This window comes from Achroia grisella, unplaced genomic scaffold (assembly GCF_030625045.1).
Source record: "Achroia grisella isolate CSIRO2021 unplaced genomic scaffold, CSIRO_AGI_Agris_v1 utg126, whole genome shotgun sequence".
NCBI lineage: Eukaryota > Metazoa > Arthropoda > Insecta > Lepidoptera > Pyralidae > Achroia > Achroia grisella.
This window is the reverse complement of record NW_026712609.1, coordinates 493337-508839: the sequence shown is the minus strand read 5'-3', so window position 1 is coordinate 508839 and position 15503 is coordinate 493337. Positions and strand designations below refer to the sequence as shown.

At 29.3% G+C, this 15503-nt stretch overlaps 1 protein-coding gene across 7 annotated transcripts in view; it reads right to left on the bottom strand.

Moving 5' to 3' along the window:
• Positions 1-15503, bottom strand: part of LOC131854993 (cAMP-specific 3',5'-cyclic phosphodiesterase) — a 346930-nt gene that overhangs the window by 34094 nt on the left and 297333 nt on the right. For all 7 annotated transcript variants that reach the window (XM_059206197.1, XM_059206193.1, XM_059206194.1 and 4 more), the window contains one exon: positions 6647-6711. In XM_059206197.1, the coding sequence (XP_059062180.1) occupies positions 6647-6711 (65 nt within the window). The remainder of the gene's footprint in view (positions 1-6646; positions 6712-15503) is intronic.

Here is a 15503-nt window from a genome sequence, read left to right as displayed (position 1 = left end):
ACTTCTTATACCTATTGTTTTCCGAGTAGTTTCAATGTATCGCAAAGTTTGATTTGATAGGTTGGTATAAAAGTGGGATAGTTTCGTTTTAGTTTCACTCAACTTTCCGCTGTTCGTGGTTTTGATCTCTTTATATTAACGAAGAAAATTGTTATCTGATATATGTATATAAATATAGCATATGTTATATTATATGTTCAAGTGTCTAAAGAACGAATAATCCAGATACTTGTATTATATTATAGATTTCTTGTTTTACCTTGTTAGTCCTAAATTTGTTGCTATCGATTCGGTTATATTAATTAGGAATTTAGTTATCAGATACTATTAATATTTCTAATGTCTCCATATGTGATTATCAAATTGTGTATAAAATTAACAACATTGAGCGGCAAAGTCAGAAATTGTTTCTGAAATTGAAATCACAAATGTATAAATTTTTTTGTACGGATTCGTCATTAGATACATTTATATTGAAGTTTTCGTAGAATTTCCTGCACGTAAGTGTAACATTCTACGAACAAGACCGATAACTAGCAAAAACTCAATAAAAAATTAGCGAAATAAGATATAGATCATGGCTACGTCCTCGGCTCACGAAAGTATTTAGAGCACACGTTAATAACCACTTTTCAATTAAATAAAACAGTAAAATAAATATAGACTTAGAAGAATATGTTTTATGTCGCGTGTTAACAATTTGTATTGGATTCGGGGTTTGGATTTGATTACAATTTGTTTTTTAATCAACTTTGGAAAGTACGAGTAGATGTTTCTAAATTTGATTGTATTTTTGTGTTACGCGGTAGCATGTACTGAACTAGTTCAACGAGTCTTTGTATTGTTGATACGATTTACCTTTGTATTGATAGCATAGTAGATTCATTACCATTGTATCTGTTTTATAATAGACCTGTAGTGGAAATTAAAGTCTATAACTTTAATTGCCACTACAGGTTTATTAAAAAAATATTTCAAAAAACGAAGTTCGGCTTGTTGTAAACAAACAGTACAAGCTTATACTTAATGTTATAGATAACGTTACCGTCAATTAGATGGTCGACGTTAATAATAGTATAGATGTATTTTTAATACAATTTTAAATAATCCCAATATTAATGTCCAATAAAAAGCTCACGCACGAATGACAATTCAATAAAGAACATTTCCAATTTTTCCGCAACGTTTCACATTAACCTCAACCTTTTATAGAAATTGAATTTAATAATCACCACAGAGTACCGCGGCATCTAAGCCGCTATCTACTTGGCCTCGCTGTGGCCTACATTTCTCACTTTCCTGGAACAGTGCGACAGTCGTCCCGGGCTCAATTGAAGCCGGCTAACATTGCGTCTCATTAGTACTTGTCACGCTCCAAATGCAAGTTATTTTTCACAAGGACTGTAAAGCTTCGACGTCTACGTTATACACATACTTTCATAAATTTTGGCAATGTGTGATTATATGAGAATATAATATTCATTAATATGTACAGGATATGTGGAAGTGCAACATTAATATTATTTTTAATTTTTATTATTTAATACATCCTGGACAAGGAACACAGCGCCATCTATTCCCAAGGTAAGCATAGTTTGTGTTATGGGTACTAGAATACATAGAAAACACTCAGACCGATAAAAATAATCATATTCATGAATACAAATGTTTGTACCGTGCGAGGAATCGAACCCGCGACCATTGGAGGAAATATGGCTAGACCACAAAGGCCGTCAAGTCGTGAAATTGGTTAACAATAGCTAAAAATGTATTATATTAAGAAATAACTAACTACTTCCGAAGACCATTTGTTAGAAAATTTACCTTGGTAAAAATCGATGTTCCAAAGTATAGCGTGGCCTTCTGGGTCCTTACCATTTGTCATTGACATATGCACAGTCGTGTATTTGTGTTAGCAAATAGTATTTAACGAAGTACGTAAACAGTGAATATTGTGTTTTTCAATCAAATTATACCTGACAGATGGAAAAAATATAATATATTTTATCAGTTTTGTGTTTATTAATTAAAGATAAAAAGTATAGTAATTGTACAATTCAAACAGCGCCATCTAGTCTTAAACCAGCAGATCTTGTGTTACGAATACTAAACGACTAATAGAAATAATTAAATACATTTCTTTGTAATTATATACCTAATGTAGATAGAATACACCCAGAACAATATAAAAATCATAATACTTGTGAATATAAAACTTTGTATCGTGAGAAGTATTGAACCGGCGAAGTGAAGTAATATACTAACGAGCAACTAAGTCGGCGAAGTCGTCACTTACTACAATTATACACAGAATAATTTATTGTTTTTTACAGTCCAGCTCATTCTTACAAATAATTATTTTTATGAATGTAATAATATACTTTTCTTCCGGTTTTATATGAGTAATGTTCCGATTAACATATTATTTAAAAATAATGTGCGCATACTTACTTAATATATATGTTACAAATAGATGAAATATAAGTACCTTTACACATACTTAATACAATTATTTTAATAAGCACATTATTATAAATATAATTGTTTATAAAACACACATGTGGTTAATATACTATTTAATTAAGTCACAAACGTAGTAATCTATCAGTACTGTATGTATACATATATGTATACACTCACGTCACCAATTGGTCGATATAGGCGGAACACTGAGGTGACGAAGGTGAAGAATCGTAGAAATCGATATAAAACAAACAGTAACACGACAATTAAATGGTCACGATGTAAAAGGATTTTCCGACGAAGACCCATTAAGTAGATTGTATATTTTATTTTACTATTATGGTTAAGTACGAGGTGAGCTTGACATATGTAACTTTTTTATGAACTGAAATAAAATAAAAACACAAATTTTAAGCGAAGCTTATCATAATATAATAGATTAGTGAATACTGCAACCAATTAGGGTGAAAGCCGTTTCTATGATTAACGTGCATATAAAAATAGACATAAATTCTAACAATTATTATTGTGGGTTTTATTACGCTGATAAAGTCCCCTAATAACAAAATGTTTTTACCATATATCTTTCATGTAAACACAGTTGCAGTTACATTTTTATTAATATATATATAATATAACTTATTTACTCAACCTATGTTTTACTTTTTATTTGCATGTATGTAAAAGCTGTCTATCAAATCAATAGGAAAAGGTTTGTTTACAAAAAATCGCGCCAAAACATCCGATTTCCTTATCACATGTTGTATGTTGGGGATCATCTATATCGATAATAATTATGTCAGCTGTACGTTCGTTTCGAGGAATAAAGTATATCGTGATTATTTTTGTATGTGATCAAGTGTTTACCATTATCCATGAGTTATTCATAGATATGAGTTGTTTTTGTTTAGTATGTTACTAATCGAATGCACCGGTGTCTGTCAACAAGTTTTAGTTCAAAGAAAACAGTGACATGTTCGTAATTCCTTGTCGGCTTAAACGATCGTTAACTGGACTTAATTTGAAGTCGTTTCAGTACTCTGTAATCATCTCTGGGAGATGTTGGCAGTTGATTTCTTGCTTAGTCAGGTACAAGGAATCGTAGTAGAGGAAAATAAAAACATTATAATGTGAACATTTAAAAAACCCAAACCACACTATTTCATTAACAATGTGTTTATTGTTTCCAACAAATTTTCTGCAAAATCTGATTAATAATTTAATTAACTGTAATAATTTTATTCTATTTAATTTGGCAGAGTAGTGGCTATCATACTATAAATTTTTCGAATTGTGACTAATATTTAATGTATTTCAATACGTAATATTTTTGTTAAGAATATGAAGCGATATGTTAATTTTACGTTTTTACGAAATAATGAATGATGTAAATAAAAAAAACCCTAAGCTCATTTAATATGCAAATAAACATGGAGTTTGCATTTAAATGTCCCAGTATATTGAGGATATAAATTCAAATTAGAACCCGCATATTGTCTGTGACATTGTATCTTGTTTTATACAGTACTTGGGCGACCGACCTGGGTAACTAAATGTCTATAATATTATGTAATATGAAAATGCAGATCCTGTGATTTAAGATCGTACTTTATATATAGCTATTGTTTGTAGAAAAATAATTATAAAATAAAATATACTGATAGTACTGTAGATACTATAGTATATAAATAAAATACTATAGTATATATGCAATATATTTGTGGGCGATAAAGGAAACCAGGGAGTTGTAGGATATATATATATTGTATATGTTAATATTATAAAGAAACACTACTAACTAGGGCCAGGAAGGGAAACCGAAAAAGAACAATAGATAGTAGTGACAATTTAGAAGATAATTTTGGTATTCGAAATATAAAACATAAAATAGTTATAACCAAATAAGTGGCCTGTATTCCACAATATTTATATAATAGGATCGGATGGATCTGATATAACATATAAAAAATAATAGTTGAAACATACAATACGAGAAAATACAATAAACAATAAACATTTATTATAATGTAAAGTATAATATTTTTTCTCAGAAATTATTACAATTGTTTTTAGTTCTATTCAGTATTATATTAACTTTAGACTGGTACATTTGGAGCAACAATTCTATTATAATGTTACAAGTCCACAAAGGAAGATGTTGCGATATCAGTCGGAAGTTTGATACAAGTTGTGAAATTTCGTAATACAACTGGCAGCCATTTGTGCAAGATGTCTTAGAATGAAGACATCGTCTTTCATTTATTATGTATAGAATACCTAACTAACAAAAGTAAAACAGAAATAAATCAGTATTTTACGATTATAATATTATAGCTACTTTCCCCGGCTTTGCACGGGTGGGCATGTATTATATATATAAACCTTCCTCTTGAATCACTCTTACAATTATAAAAACCGCTTCAAAATCCGTTGAGTAGTTTTAAAGATTAAAGCATACATAGGTACGGACAGACAGCGACAGCGACTTTATTTCATTCTATGTAATTAAGACTAATTCGTGTAACATAATCAATATTGGACATCAAAATTTATTAGTAAATTATATAATATATACAAGATTGAAGGTTACATGCGTGAATTGTAATCAATTAATAATTGAACACATTTTTTTTCTTATTGAAATTACTATTATATACACTTAATATTATCCAATTAGCTATATACTCAAGAATATTGGGAGCTTACGAGTGGTAAGTGAAAAATCATATTACGGATGATATGCGACTAATTCAGTAGCTGAAATGGAGTAAACTAGTAATAGGGATGGTAAAGTCAAGTCTATTAAAATTTTAAGTCAAGCTCTTCTGTCTACCTTTCAACAGCACTCTAAAGGACGGTACAAGTATTGTGGTTCGCAAGGGGACTCAAATTAAGACCTGAGGGATACAAAGCTTCGAAAAAAATCGATTTCGAGGCAGTTTCTAGAAAAAGTTAAAGAATATTATGATGAAAATAAATTAAACAATATTTAAAATTTATTATCCTTAATTAGTTCTGGTTAAAAAGAATAAATGATGACTCATATAAAATTTAAATCCATACTAATATTATAAATTCAAGTGTCTTTAAATCTAATTGGATTTTAATAAAATTTTATTATGAACTTCATATCTCAAAAAAATATCTGGAAAGAAAATGTAAATTCGGAAATACGAAGTCATTCATAAGAAGTTATTCATAAATATATTTATTCATGTAAGTCCACCAACAAGACACTTAAGACATTTTTTTTCTTTTTTATTAATTTATATCGGCCTTATTAATCCGACAGGAAGTGGGAAGCGGCAACAAGCTTAAATCTACTTATTCTTATTGGTGCGCGTACAGGCAGTAGGATTCCTTATCAGGGATTACCTCTGGTGATGACAATATTAATTGAGTAATGATTACGGAACTTTTATAATGGACCATAAATATTGGGATGATATTGAAAAAATATTTCTTCGTCTTGAAGAAACTATTAAAATGATTTCAAAATGGAGAAGCCTTTTAATTTTATTATATATTTGCAATTATATGCGGCATTTAAGTCATATTTAAACCGATATAGAAGATTTTTTTAATCATGATTTATTTACCAACACTTTTATGTTAGTAATTGTTTATTACTACTTTCAGTAAATGACCACAAGCAATATCACATTACTAAACTAGTCAAAAGGCACAAAACTAATTATGCCATGTTGTAATAGGTAAATGTATTAAAGTTTTATGATATAGTGAATAACAACTATTTATAATTGATTAATTAATTTCTGACTCCCGTTTAAGGGAACATCGATATCAAAACAAAAATATTCCGAGAGACGGAAGAGACGGCGGTACTATACTATATATTACCGTCTGTCAGATTTTGTTTTCAAATACTCCAGCGAAATGTGGACATGTCAAGTTGACATTGCCTCTGATTATCCCATCGCGTATAACAGTCGTGACGGTATATTTATTAATAAATGTTACAGGAACAATATAAAAATATATTGATTTGTATATTTGTGCCATGTCTAAATAAAGATTACAGCATATTATGTACATAACTTATCTTTTTGTCAACAAAATATGTAATAAAGTGAAGTGCGGTGGTATCGTCATAATTGAAATACCAACTCAATAAACAAGATGTGGAAATTAAAATAAAAAAAAAATAATAAATATAACGTACCTCCTGGGTTGAAATTCTTTGGTTGTGGAGTGACAGCAGTCGCTGCACCCGATGACCTTCGTGATCTGAAATCAAAATATATCCATATATCTCTGACATTCAAAAATATTGTGATTTAATAATTTCACAATACAACATTAGGAGTAAGCATATATAAAAGAATATTTTAATGTACCTACATAAAATATACTTGATCAGTAGCACATTACTATTGCTTTTATTGAATTATGTGGCATTTCACGGAAGTCCATGTCCATTACTTAATTAATTTATTTTATTTTGTTTAATTCAGAGGTAAAACAAGTGTTGCAATATGGATGTAGATCCAATAACGGTCGGAATTTGACCACTAATACAGTCATAAAGCTTATTGCACTAAATATTTGTGGTCTCACAGACACTAGTGTCAGTGGAAATAGACAGAATGGTATAAATTCATTCAGTAATGACAAGGACTATTATAAAATAACACCAAATTCGATTTAATCAATAGTAATATTAAAAAAATATACCATGGTCGCCATTACATTTTTCAATTTCAAAGAAAACGACTACAAGAACAGTTATTTGTTAAAGTTTATTTTATTCGAATTCACACGCGCAATGCCATGAAATACAAATAGTATAATATACCTACTGTTTAACATAACATATTTATCTTTACATGTCTCTGTGAAATAACTAAGATATAGATCTATTTGTGGCCAAAACATTCATGATTTATCTAAGTAGACAAGATTAATTCACAAAACAACAGCACTCATCTCAAAACTAAAAGTGCGCATAATACAAAAGATGAAAAGTAAACATCTCAATCGGAGAAAGGCAAGCCCTGTTTGCTTAAAAAAGCTCTATCTCTAATGAGATTAAATTTATTTTCTTGTATTAGAAAGGCATTGATAGAGTACGAATTCGTAAATGTTGAAACGTTTGTTTTAATAAAAAATTGTGAAAGGTTTTTTTAATTAGAAATCGCAGAAATAGATTTCATACTAATCATCTTTTAAGAGTTATTTGACCAAACATCTATTTGTAATGTCATTTAATGATCATGGACACTTTCTCGCAATGACGTTACATTAAATTCTATTTTTCTATTATTTAATCTCATAAATCCCTAATTAAAGTATAGATATATATACTACAATATTTATAAACAGCTCTTTACTTTCTTTTTGTTGGAATTAAAAAAATAAATACGTTCATATAGAAATTACTTTTATGAGACGAAGTTTAAGATTAAATTTAAAAAATAACAATATAAAACTTTATTGAATATATAAAATATCTCATAAATATATCATATTAAAAACTTTAAAAGTAACTATTTAAAAAAATATTCCATAGCATACATTTTGCAGGGCATACATTTTTAACATTAGTTTACAAATAATTCAATAAATGTCAAGATCCTTCAAGTACTAATAACCGAATAAGTATAGGAAAAAATATATAGGTAAAATCACTAGTAAAAACGAGTTGTTATTATGACCACAGATAACATAATGTATTATATAAAAAACATATTTTATATGTATTTGGTTAGGTCGGCGCTCCTGATAAGAATCAACTTACGTAATTAAGATCTATTCAGAGGCGATGGAAGGGATATAGATTTCATCCAATCGTTATTGTTATCTGCAGATAATGAAGTAAAGTCACGTTCGCATATTTTTATGAATCATATAGTATGTGTTAGTTAGTTTTAACAATGTATTTTGGCGACGCATATTGGCACAGACTCACAAAAATATTTGAGAAGTGCGCTGTATATACAGTATTGAAATAAACAAGATATATAAATTACAATAGAAAGTATAATAATATATTCCCATATGTGATTTCATACGTTTTACTTGATATTGTAATTAAACAAGATTGTAATAAATGTTATTATTACTACGTATATTTAGGAATACAAATGTCAATATACTGTGTATTATGTCAAAGTAATTGTTGGTAGTGGTGAATTGGTGAACTATTCCTAATGTACCATTTCAGATCGACCTCCATTACCCATGGTAAATGTCCCGTTTATTTTCTGATAAAATTGGCACGATGGGCTGATATATATACTGATTTGACTTCATGCTCATCCCATCATACTCCATTGGTGCTCCGCCAGTACGTATTGTTAGCGCAGGTGGGTGCACAATATTATCGACTGAAAATATAACGACTATAAAACTATACCAAAATCACGATTCAGATTTTGCGTATTTAGTGTATTTTTTATGTAGTACATAAAAAATACACTCACATTGTGGACAGACTTCAAGGAGAGAACCCTTTTGAAGTCTGTTAAGTAAATGAGTTCGATATTACAAAACGTATTCTAGTATATTGACCGTCGATTTTATTTTAACAGCACAATAAAACATGCCTAAAACTATTACATCGACCATAAAACAAGTCGTTTCCAATGCTATAATTAGCATCTACGATATTGTTTACTACTGCATCTAAGCTAAAAGTAGCGTTAGCCCTGCTGGCAAATAATCATCATAACAATGTCTCAAGGGCAAAAACGGAGTTATAAACGACAGATGGATCGTATATATCAGTTATACTGCTACCTTGAACGATTAATTTCTACTTTACATAACAATTCATTTACATTTACATATTGAGATAAAAACCGTAAAATATGTTATAATATTGAAGATACATATTTCATGAAACTACTTCCCTACAATATATATATTTTGTGAAAGCAACACATCCCTAGAAATTTAGCCATAGACTTCTTTGGCAAATTTGAATTCTTCACCCTCCGGCCTAAGTAGCTATAGTAATAATACACCACTAAGACAAGATGCTCTCGTCGTTATAAAAAATTTACAGTGAATATTATATACATAGTTCAAGACGACACAGTTCAGTATTACATTAAAATTCACTATTCATAAACACGTGAATAATATACTATATTATATCAAGTGTATAAATAAGAATCACATAGATACAATCATGTTTGTATTTATAACTCACGTGTGTAATTAGTATGTTTACATGCAGTAGGTAATTATATAATTTATTGTAATAGCTCTGCTATATGTATATTGAGCGATATTACTGATAATTTTGTAGATACCTATCAATTACCAATAACAATAATCATTACTAGTAATGTAAATGTGAAGGTTGTGGCTCTATATGTTATTTTATCAAGGGTTAAACAGATACTCATGATATTTGAGATGACCAAGGGTGTACTTGAGGGCCTTGTGATAGAGAAGTGAAGATTTAAAATTAAAAAATAATCATTAGAAAGGGAGGGGAGGAGATAGAGGAATCTACCTATCTATATCCTTCTGTGTATTGCTATGCGATAAGTCAATAGGTATTACTTCATTATTACCAATGTAGTCGCATTGCACGGCTTTTACAATCCAACAGGCAAGCTGCCAGCTCCAAAAATCAATATCAAGCCCTGGGCATCTTATACAGGATGTACAAAACTAAATTCTGTAAACTACATTCTGTGTAAGATGTCCAGGGCTATTGTCTATGAAACTACATAGACAGTCTTATATATACTACAATACATACTCATATATAATGAAAATAGCTATAATAATGAATACAGATTATTTTGATTATCGGAGAAGGAACTGACAATGATGGGATAGTGATGTTTGTGGAATTGCTACCTCGGTGTGGGATACCACGATGAACGATGTTGGTAATTAAAAGCGTAGGATAAGATATGTATATATAGCGAATAATCTAAGTCGAATGCACGGGAAAAAAGTGTATTAAAGTAAGCTTAATAAAGCGTATTATTTATATCATATTCTTACAATTATAAAAACTACAAAAGTTAAAAAATACAATGTAGCTAGTGGTCCGAATGTATGGAAGTCTGTATACCACGTTCAAGTTTCAATAATTTGCCATTTCCTATAGTCTAAATAATAGGCATACTAGACCCTACAATAGTCTACGAAAATTCACAGAAATGTCTGCCTACTCATTGTTTTATTGTGACGTTATATACTATGTACTTAAAAACCCTATGTTTCACAATAGTAGGCATGTTTCTATCTACGTCACGGATAGAATACGTCACAATAGGCGATTACTGAATATGTTGAGAATACTAATGTAATATTTTTCTATGGGTTTACCACAGTATCGTAATAGTGCAAATAGATAGAAATTAGTTCCATGTTTCTTAGGGTGAAACGTGGATTACGGGAAAGCATGATAAGGCTGTTGTATAAAAAATTGTTAACATTATTAACTAAACTGAAGAAGATATGTACATTTGTCAAGTTTTACAGTTATTTGCTGTATCAACTTCTATGAAAATTTTCCAAGAAGTACAATAAAATAGACGAACATGGAATCTGTGACGTAAGTTTGATATTTAACAAATATAGGAAGTAATATTATTTGTACATATAATTATTATAAAAGAAAGTTTCCATGTATCATGTCTGTATGTTCACTATAATCTTAAAACATAATGAACAGGTTATGATTACATGCGATTTTCATATATTAGCAGAGTAATTTCTGAGGAAGGTTAGATAATTAATTAAGGTTTTGTGTAAATTGAAATACTCGTGAGAAGCCGGGGCTAGTCGCTGTTAAGAATAAAGAAATAAAGTAAGATCCAATCGCTCTACGCGTTGTAAACATGTCGTTAATTTTACTCTTTTATTACGGTTATAGATATGTCTTGTTATTCTAACTTCTATTTTAGATATGCATCTTTTTATATTGAGATTGAAAATGTAATTTGTACAGTTATTACACAATATTGAGATTGTTTATAAGTCATTAACAATATATTTTATAGTCTATTATTTTTTAAGCTATTTACTAATAAGCCTTTGTGTAATTTATCGTACCGCTACACGATATTCCATAATTTTACCGTAACGTTGTAACAGGAAGCAAAATTATTGCAGTTGTACTTGTACGTGTTGTTGTAGATACTTTTAATTTCCCTCGACGATGAACATCATGCCGTGCACGATTATTGCATAAGTCATGGACACTATAATTTTACAATAAGTTATAGAAAAACTTCACATATATCATAAACATCACTTAATAGCATATTTTAACATGTAAATAATTTTATTCCTTTAATTAATTATAAATCCATAGCGGTTTACAAACAAGTGCTTTTCTACTCCAAATTAAAGACAAATGTCATTAGATTAAATCCGGTAGATATCAAAAAACAATTCTAATAGACGCTCAGGAAACTTCTACCACTTCTAGTGAAAATTGAGAACGAATCAAATTAATCCAAGAAAAGGCGTTTAGAGCCCTGTAGCTGGATTCGTGAAAGTACTGTACTTAGTGAAAGCATGTCAAGTGTTTCGTTTATCTTGACGTCTCTGCGATGGTAGTCAAAACATCTGACTACCCTACCTGGTATTATAAACGTTTAGGTATATATGTATTTACAACCTCCCACCATTGTAATCCAAGATTGTATCTCTCTCAATTTCTCAATAATTTTACAGGTTAAATTTCTAAAACTTTTATTTACATCGCCTGCCTTCGTTACAAAAGTTACTTTCGACATTAATTAAAAATAAATTTTGGAATTACGACTTCATAAATTTATACTGGAAATGTCGACTGAACGGTCGAAGAATAAGCGGGCGGATGTATTTGTGGTTTTCATTAGCTCGGCGTCTGTTTGCTTTCCGCCCTCTGGTCAGACATCACTTGGGAGTTGTGAAACAATTATTTGCTTTACTCGTGTAGTCCGAAACAATTTGTACCCAATTAATTCAAATAGCATTTTTAAACATGCATATAAATTTAAATCAATTTCGGTACTAATACTATAAAGAGGAACGGTATGAGTTTTTTATGTTTGTATATATTGAATAAACTCAGAAAATACTTTACATAGATGTTACTTTATATTATGATACGCAGACGACGTTTTACTGTTAACCTTGGTAAAAATAATATAAAAGCTAAAAAATATCCATTTCCTATCGAATGATGGGACCAAAATGTGAATCAATGTAAATATTTATTCTTATGTGAAGAGATCGAATCTCAGATCTCTGTAAGCTTAAAACACTACGTCGACAGTTACTTTCAATGCAAAAACAAATATTTTTCCTTAGTGCGAAGAAAAAATATTTATGTAACGCATTAACTTATTTACTTTTAACTCTTATCTTTCATATTTACTATACATATATAGTATCTTAAGAGTATTAAAAATGTGTTTTTGCTAGGCAATTATAATATAACAACTATTGATATGGGATGTTGATGTACTTATAGTACAATATTGTGTACATAAATAAAATAAATACTGTGTTTATAAAAAACATTAGGTACTTTTTATTATCTAATATGCTATTCTGTAGTTTATATATAAATCCGTAATATTAACTATGTAAACCAAATTTAAAACCATATTTACGTAAACCAAAATTACCTATGTAATTTTGTTTATAATTATTAATATACACCCCGTATGTCTTTATGATGCCAACTGTATTAAAAATTAGGTCAATTAAATTTGCAATAATGGTTGGCTAAATTTATGGAGGATAAAAAAACTAATAATACTCGAAGGTAATATAACCAACAGATCTATCATGTTGTATCTATTTATTAAGACTTGTTATAGCTTTGAATATAAGGAAATGTATACTGTATCTATGAATTGCGTTAACGGAAAGTTAAACAAAAGTGGATAGTCGACATAAAACAGATTGCGGACTACGTAATACAGCCGCATAAGTACCAAACTATACAATATATAATCCTACATTAGATTTTCTACGTCCGTCTATAGATGGGTAACCCAATATAGAAAATATTGTACAGTTGGTTGAAATTTCAAAGGCACGAGATTCTTTCGTCGTTGAGTCAAGACGGCTTTTATATTCCTAAGATATTTCACAAGTACTAAGAACAAGTATTTTATTGCTCTATAGTTTACACATATACAGATATGATTGATGTAATTACTGCTATTACTTTTTAATAATAAAATAACGATAAATACATTTCAAGAAAGAGGTTACCTAATAAAATAAACCAAGAACTAAATTGCATTGTGTGACAATGGCGACATTGTTCTATACTATAACACACATGTATTATACATATAAATCTTCTTCTTGAATCATATTGCTGAAAACTGCATTAAAATCTGTTGCGTAATTTAAAAGATATAAGCGAACACACAGCGGCTGGGTTTTTGTTTTATACCTACTACTATGTAAGTATATATAGTATGTATGTGTACCTATTTCTTAAATAAAAATATAAACTATAGAAAACAATAACAAGGAAACAAATAAAAGAAGATAAGAATAATGCCCTCGCAACTTTTTAAAAAATATAATATTTAAAACCATTTCCTCTCGTAGAATAATAATGTATGTATACTCTGCATAACCTAATTCACGCATGAAGGAATTCAGAAATGTATAGTAATGTTGGGCTGTTTTTGTAGTAGTATTTTAATGTAAACAATACTTATATATTTGGAAAAATGTTCTTCAATTTAAAAGTACTGTTTATACTTTAAATGAAGTTTAGATTTTAATATAATTATGTGTAACTATTTAGAGACAAAATAAATACATAAAAAATACAAGTTTTTTTCGTAATAGAGGTACTTTGACAACAGAAAGTAAGTAAATTGATTATCAACTATACAGGTACAGGCTGGAAAGGACTAACAAAGTTTAGTAAAACTAACAGAACATGTAAAACTTTTCCTTTAGAATTACGAAAGGTAAAGTTAAGGTAACAAAATTTATGATGCAATAAAGTTAATACATGGAATTACATTTGAGATGTTATATCCGATTGTAACTTGTTGAACTCCGAACCCACCTTTAATTTCACTAGAGACTCACGTCTTTGTCCTCGTAACAATGTACCATTTATTTGACTGTAATAGGTTAAATAAGGTTTACTTTGATAAAGACGAGTATGGCTTTTTATATTTTAATACGATTAGGTACTTAAATAATTAAACATACATATTATATATTACTATAATACTATGCTATTATACCTTCTTGAAACCATTGATAAATTACTAGAGTATTCATCATGTGGGCGGCTTATTATAATAATATTATCCCCAATGGCGCATCATTCAGTAATAAAAATTATCATTTCTCTGTTCTGTCTCACTACAGCTAACTATTAGGAAGGGACACGGTGTGACTGCATAGTGTATATAATATCATTTATATTGATATGTATAGTTAATATATTTTATTTTATTAATTACCTAATATAGAGCACTTAAGTTTAATAAGAAATACATCGTAATAATGAAAGAATATTTCGAAATGCGTGGGCGGGTCACCTGAGACGCGGATAGTCAACTGACGTGAAACATTTGAGTCACAAGTCGCGTGCTCTGCTTGTCATCAGCCTCAAGCGCGTGACGTCACTTGTGAATCATCGAGTTATGAATAGTGAATGGACGTTTTATTTATGACTACGCTCATATGATTGCTAAAAAGCGATGAGTCCGCCATATGTACTTTAACCTTCGTATTTTGTGCATTGAAGTTATATGAAATAAATAAATAAATAATAGTGATATCTGGCTTAAATGTGTATTATTATCTAAAAGTAAATAAACACTTTTGATTTTTTTACATACATTTAAATGAGGTAATATACGTTTTTCAAAATATATTATGAACTTATAATAAGTAGGTATTCAAAAACTTAAATACACAATACAAACTAATTACGTCTATTTTTCGAATACGCAAAACAAGTATAATGAATAGAATATTAAGGTTATTTTGGTTTTTGGGTACTTTTAATAACGTTAACATTTATTTCTGTTTATATAAATAACTGCGACGTTTATGCGGCTAATGTT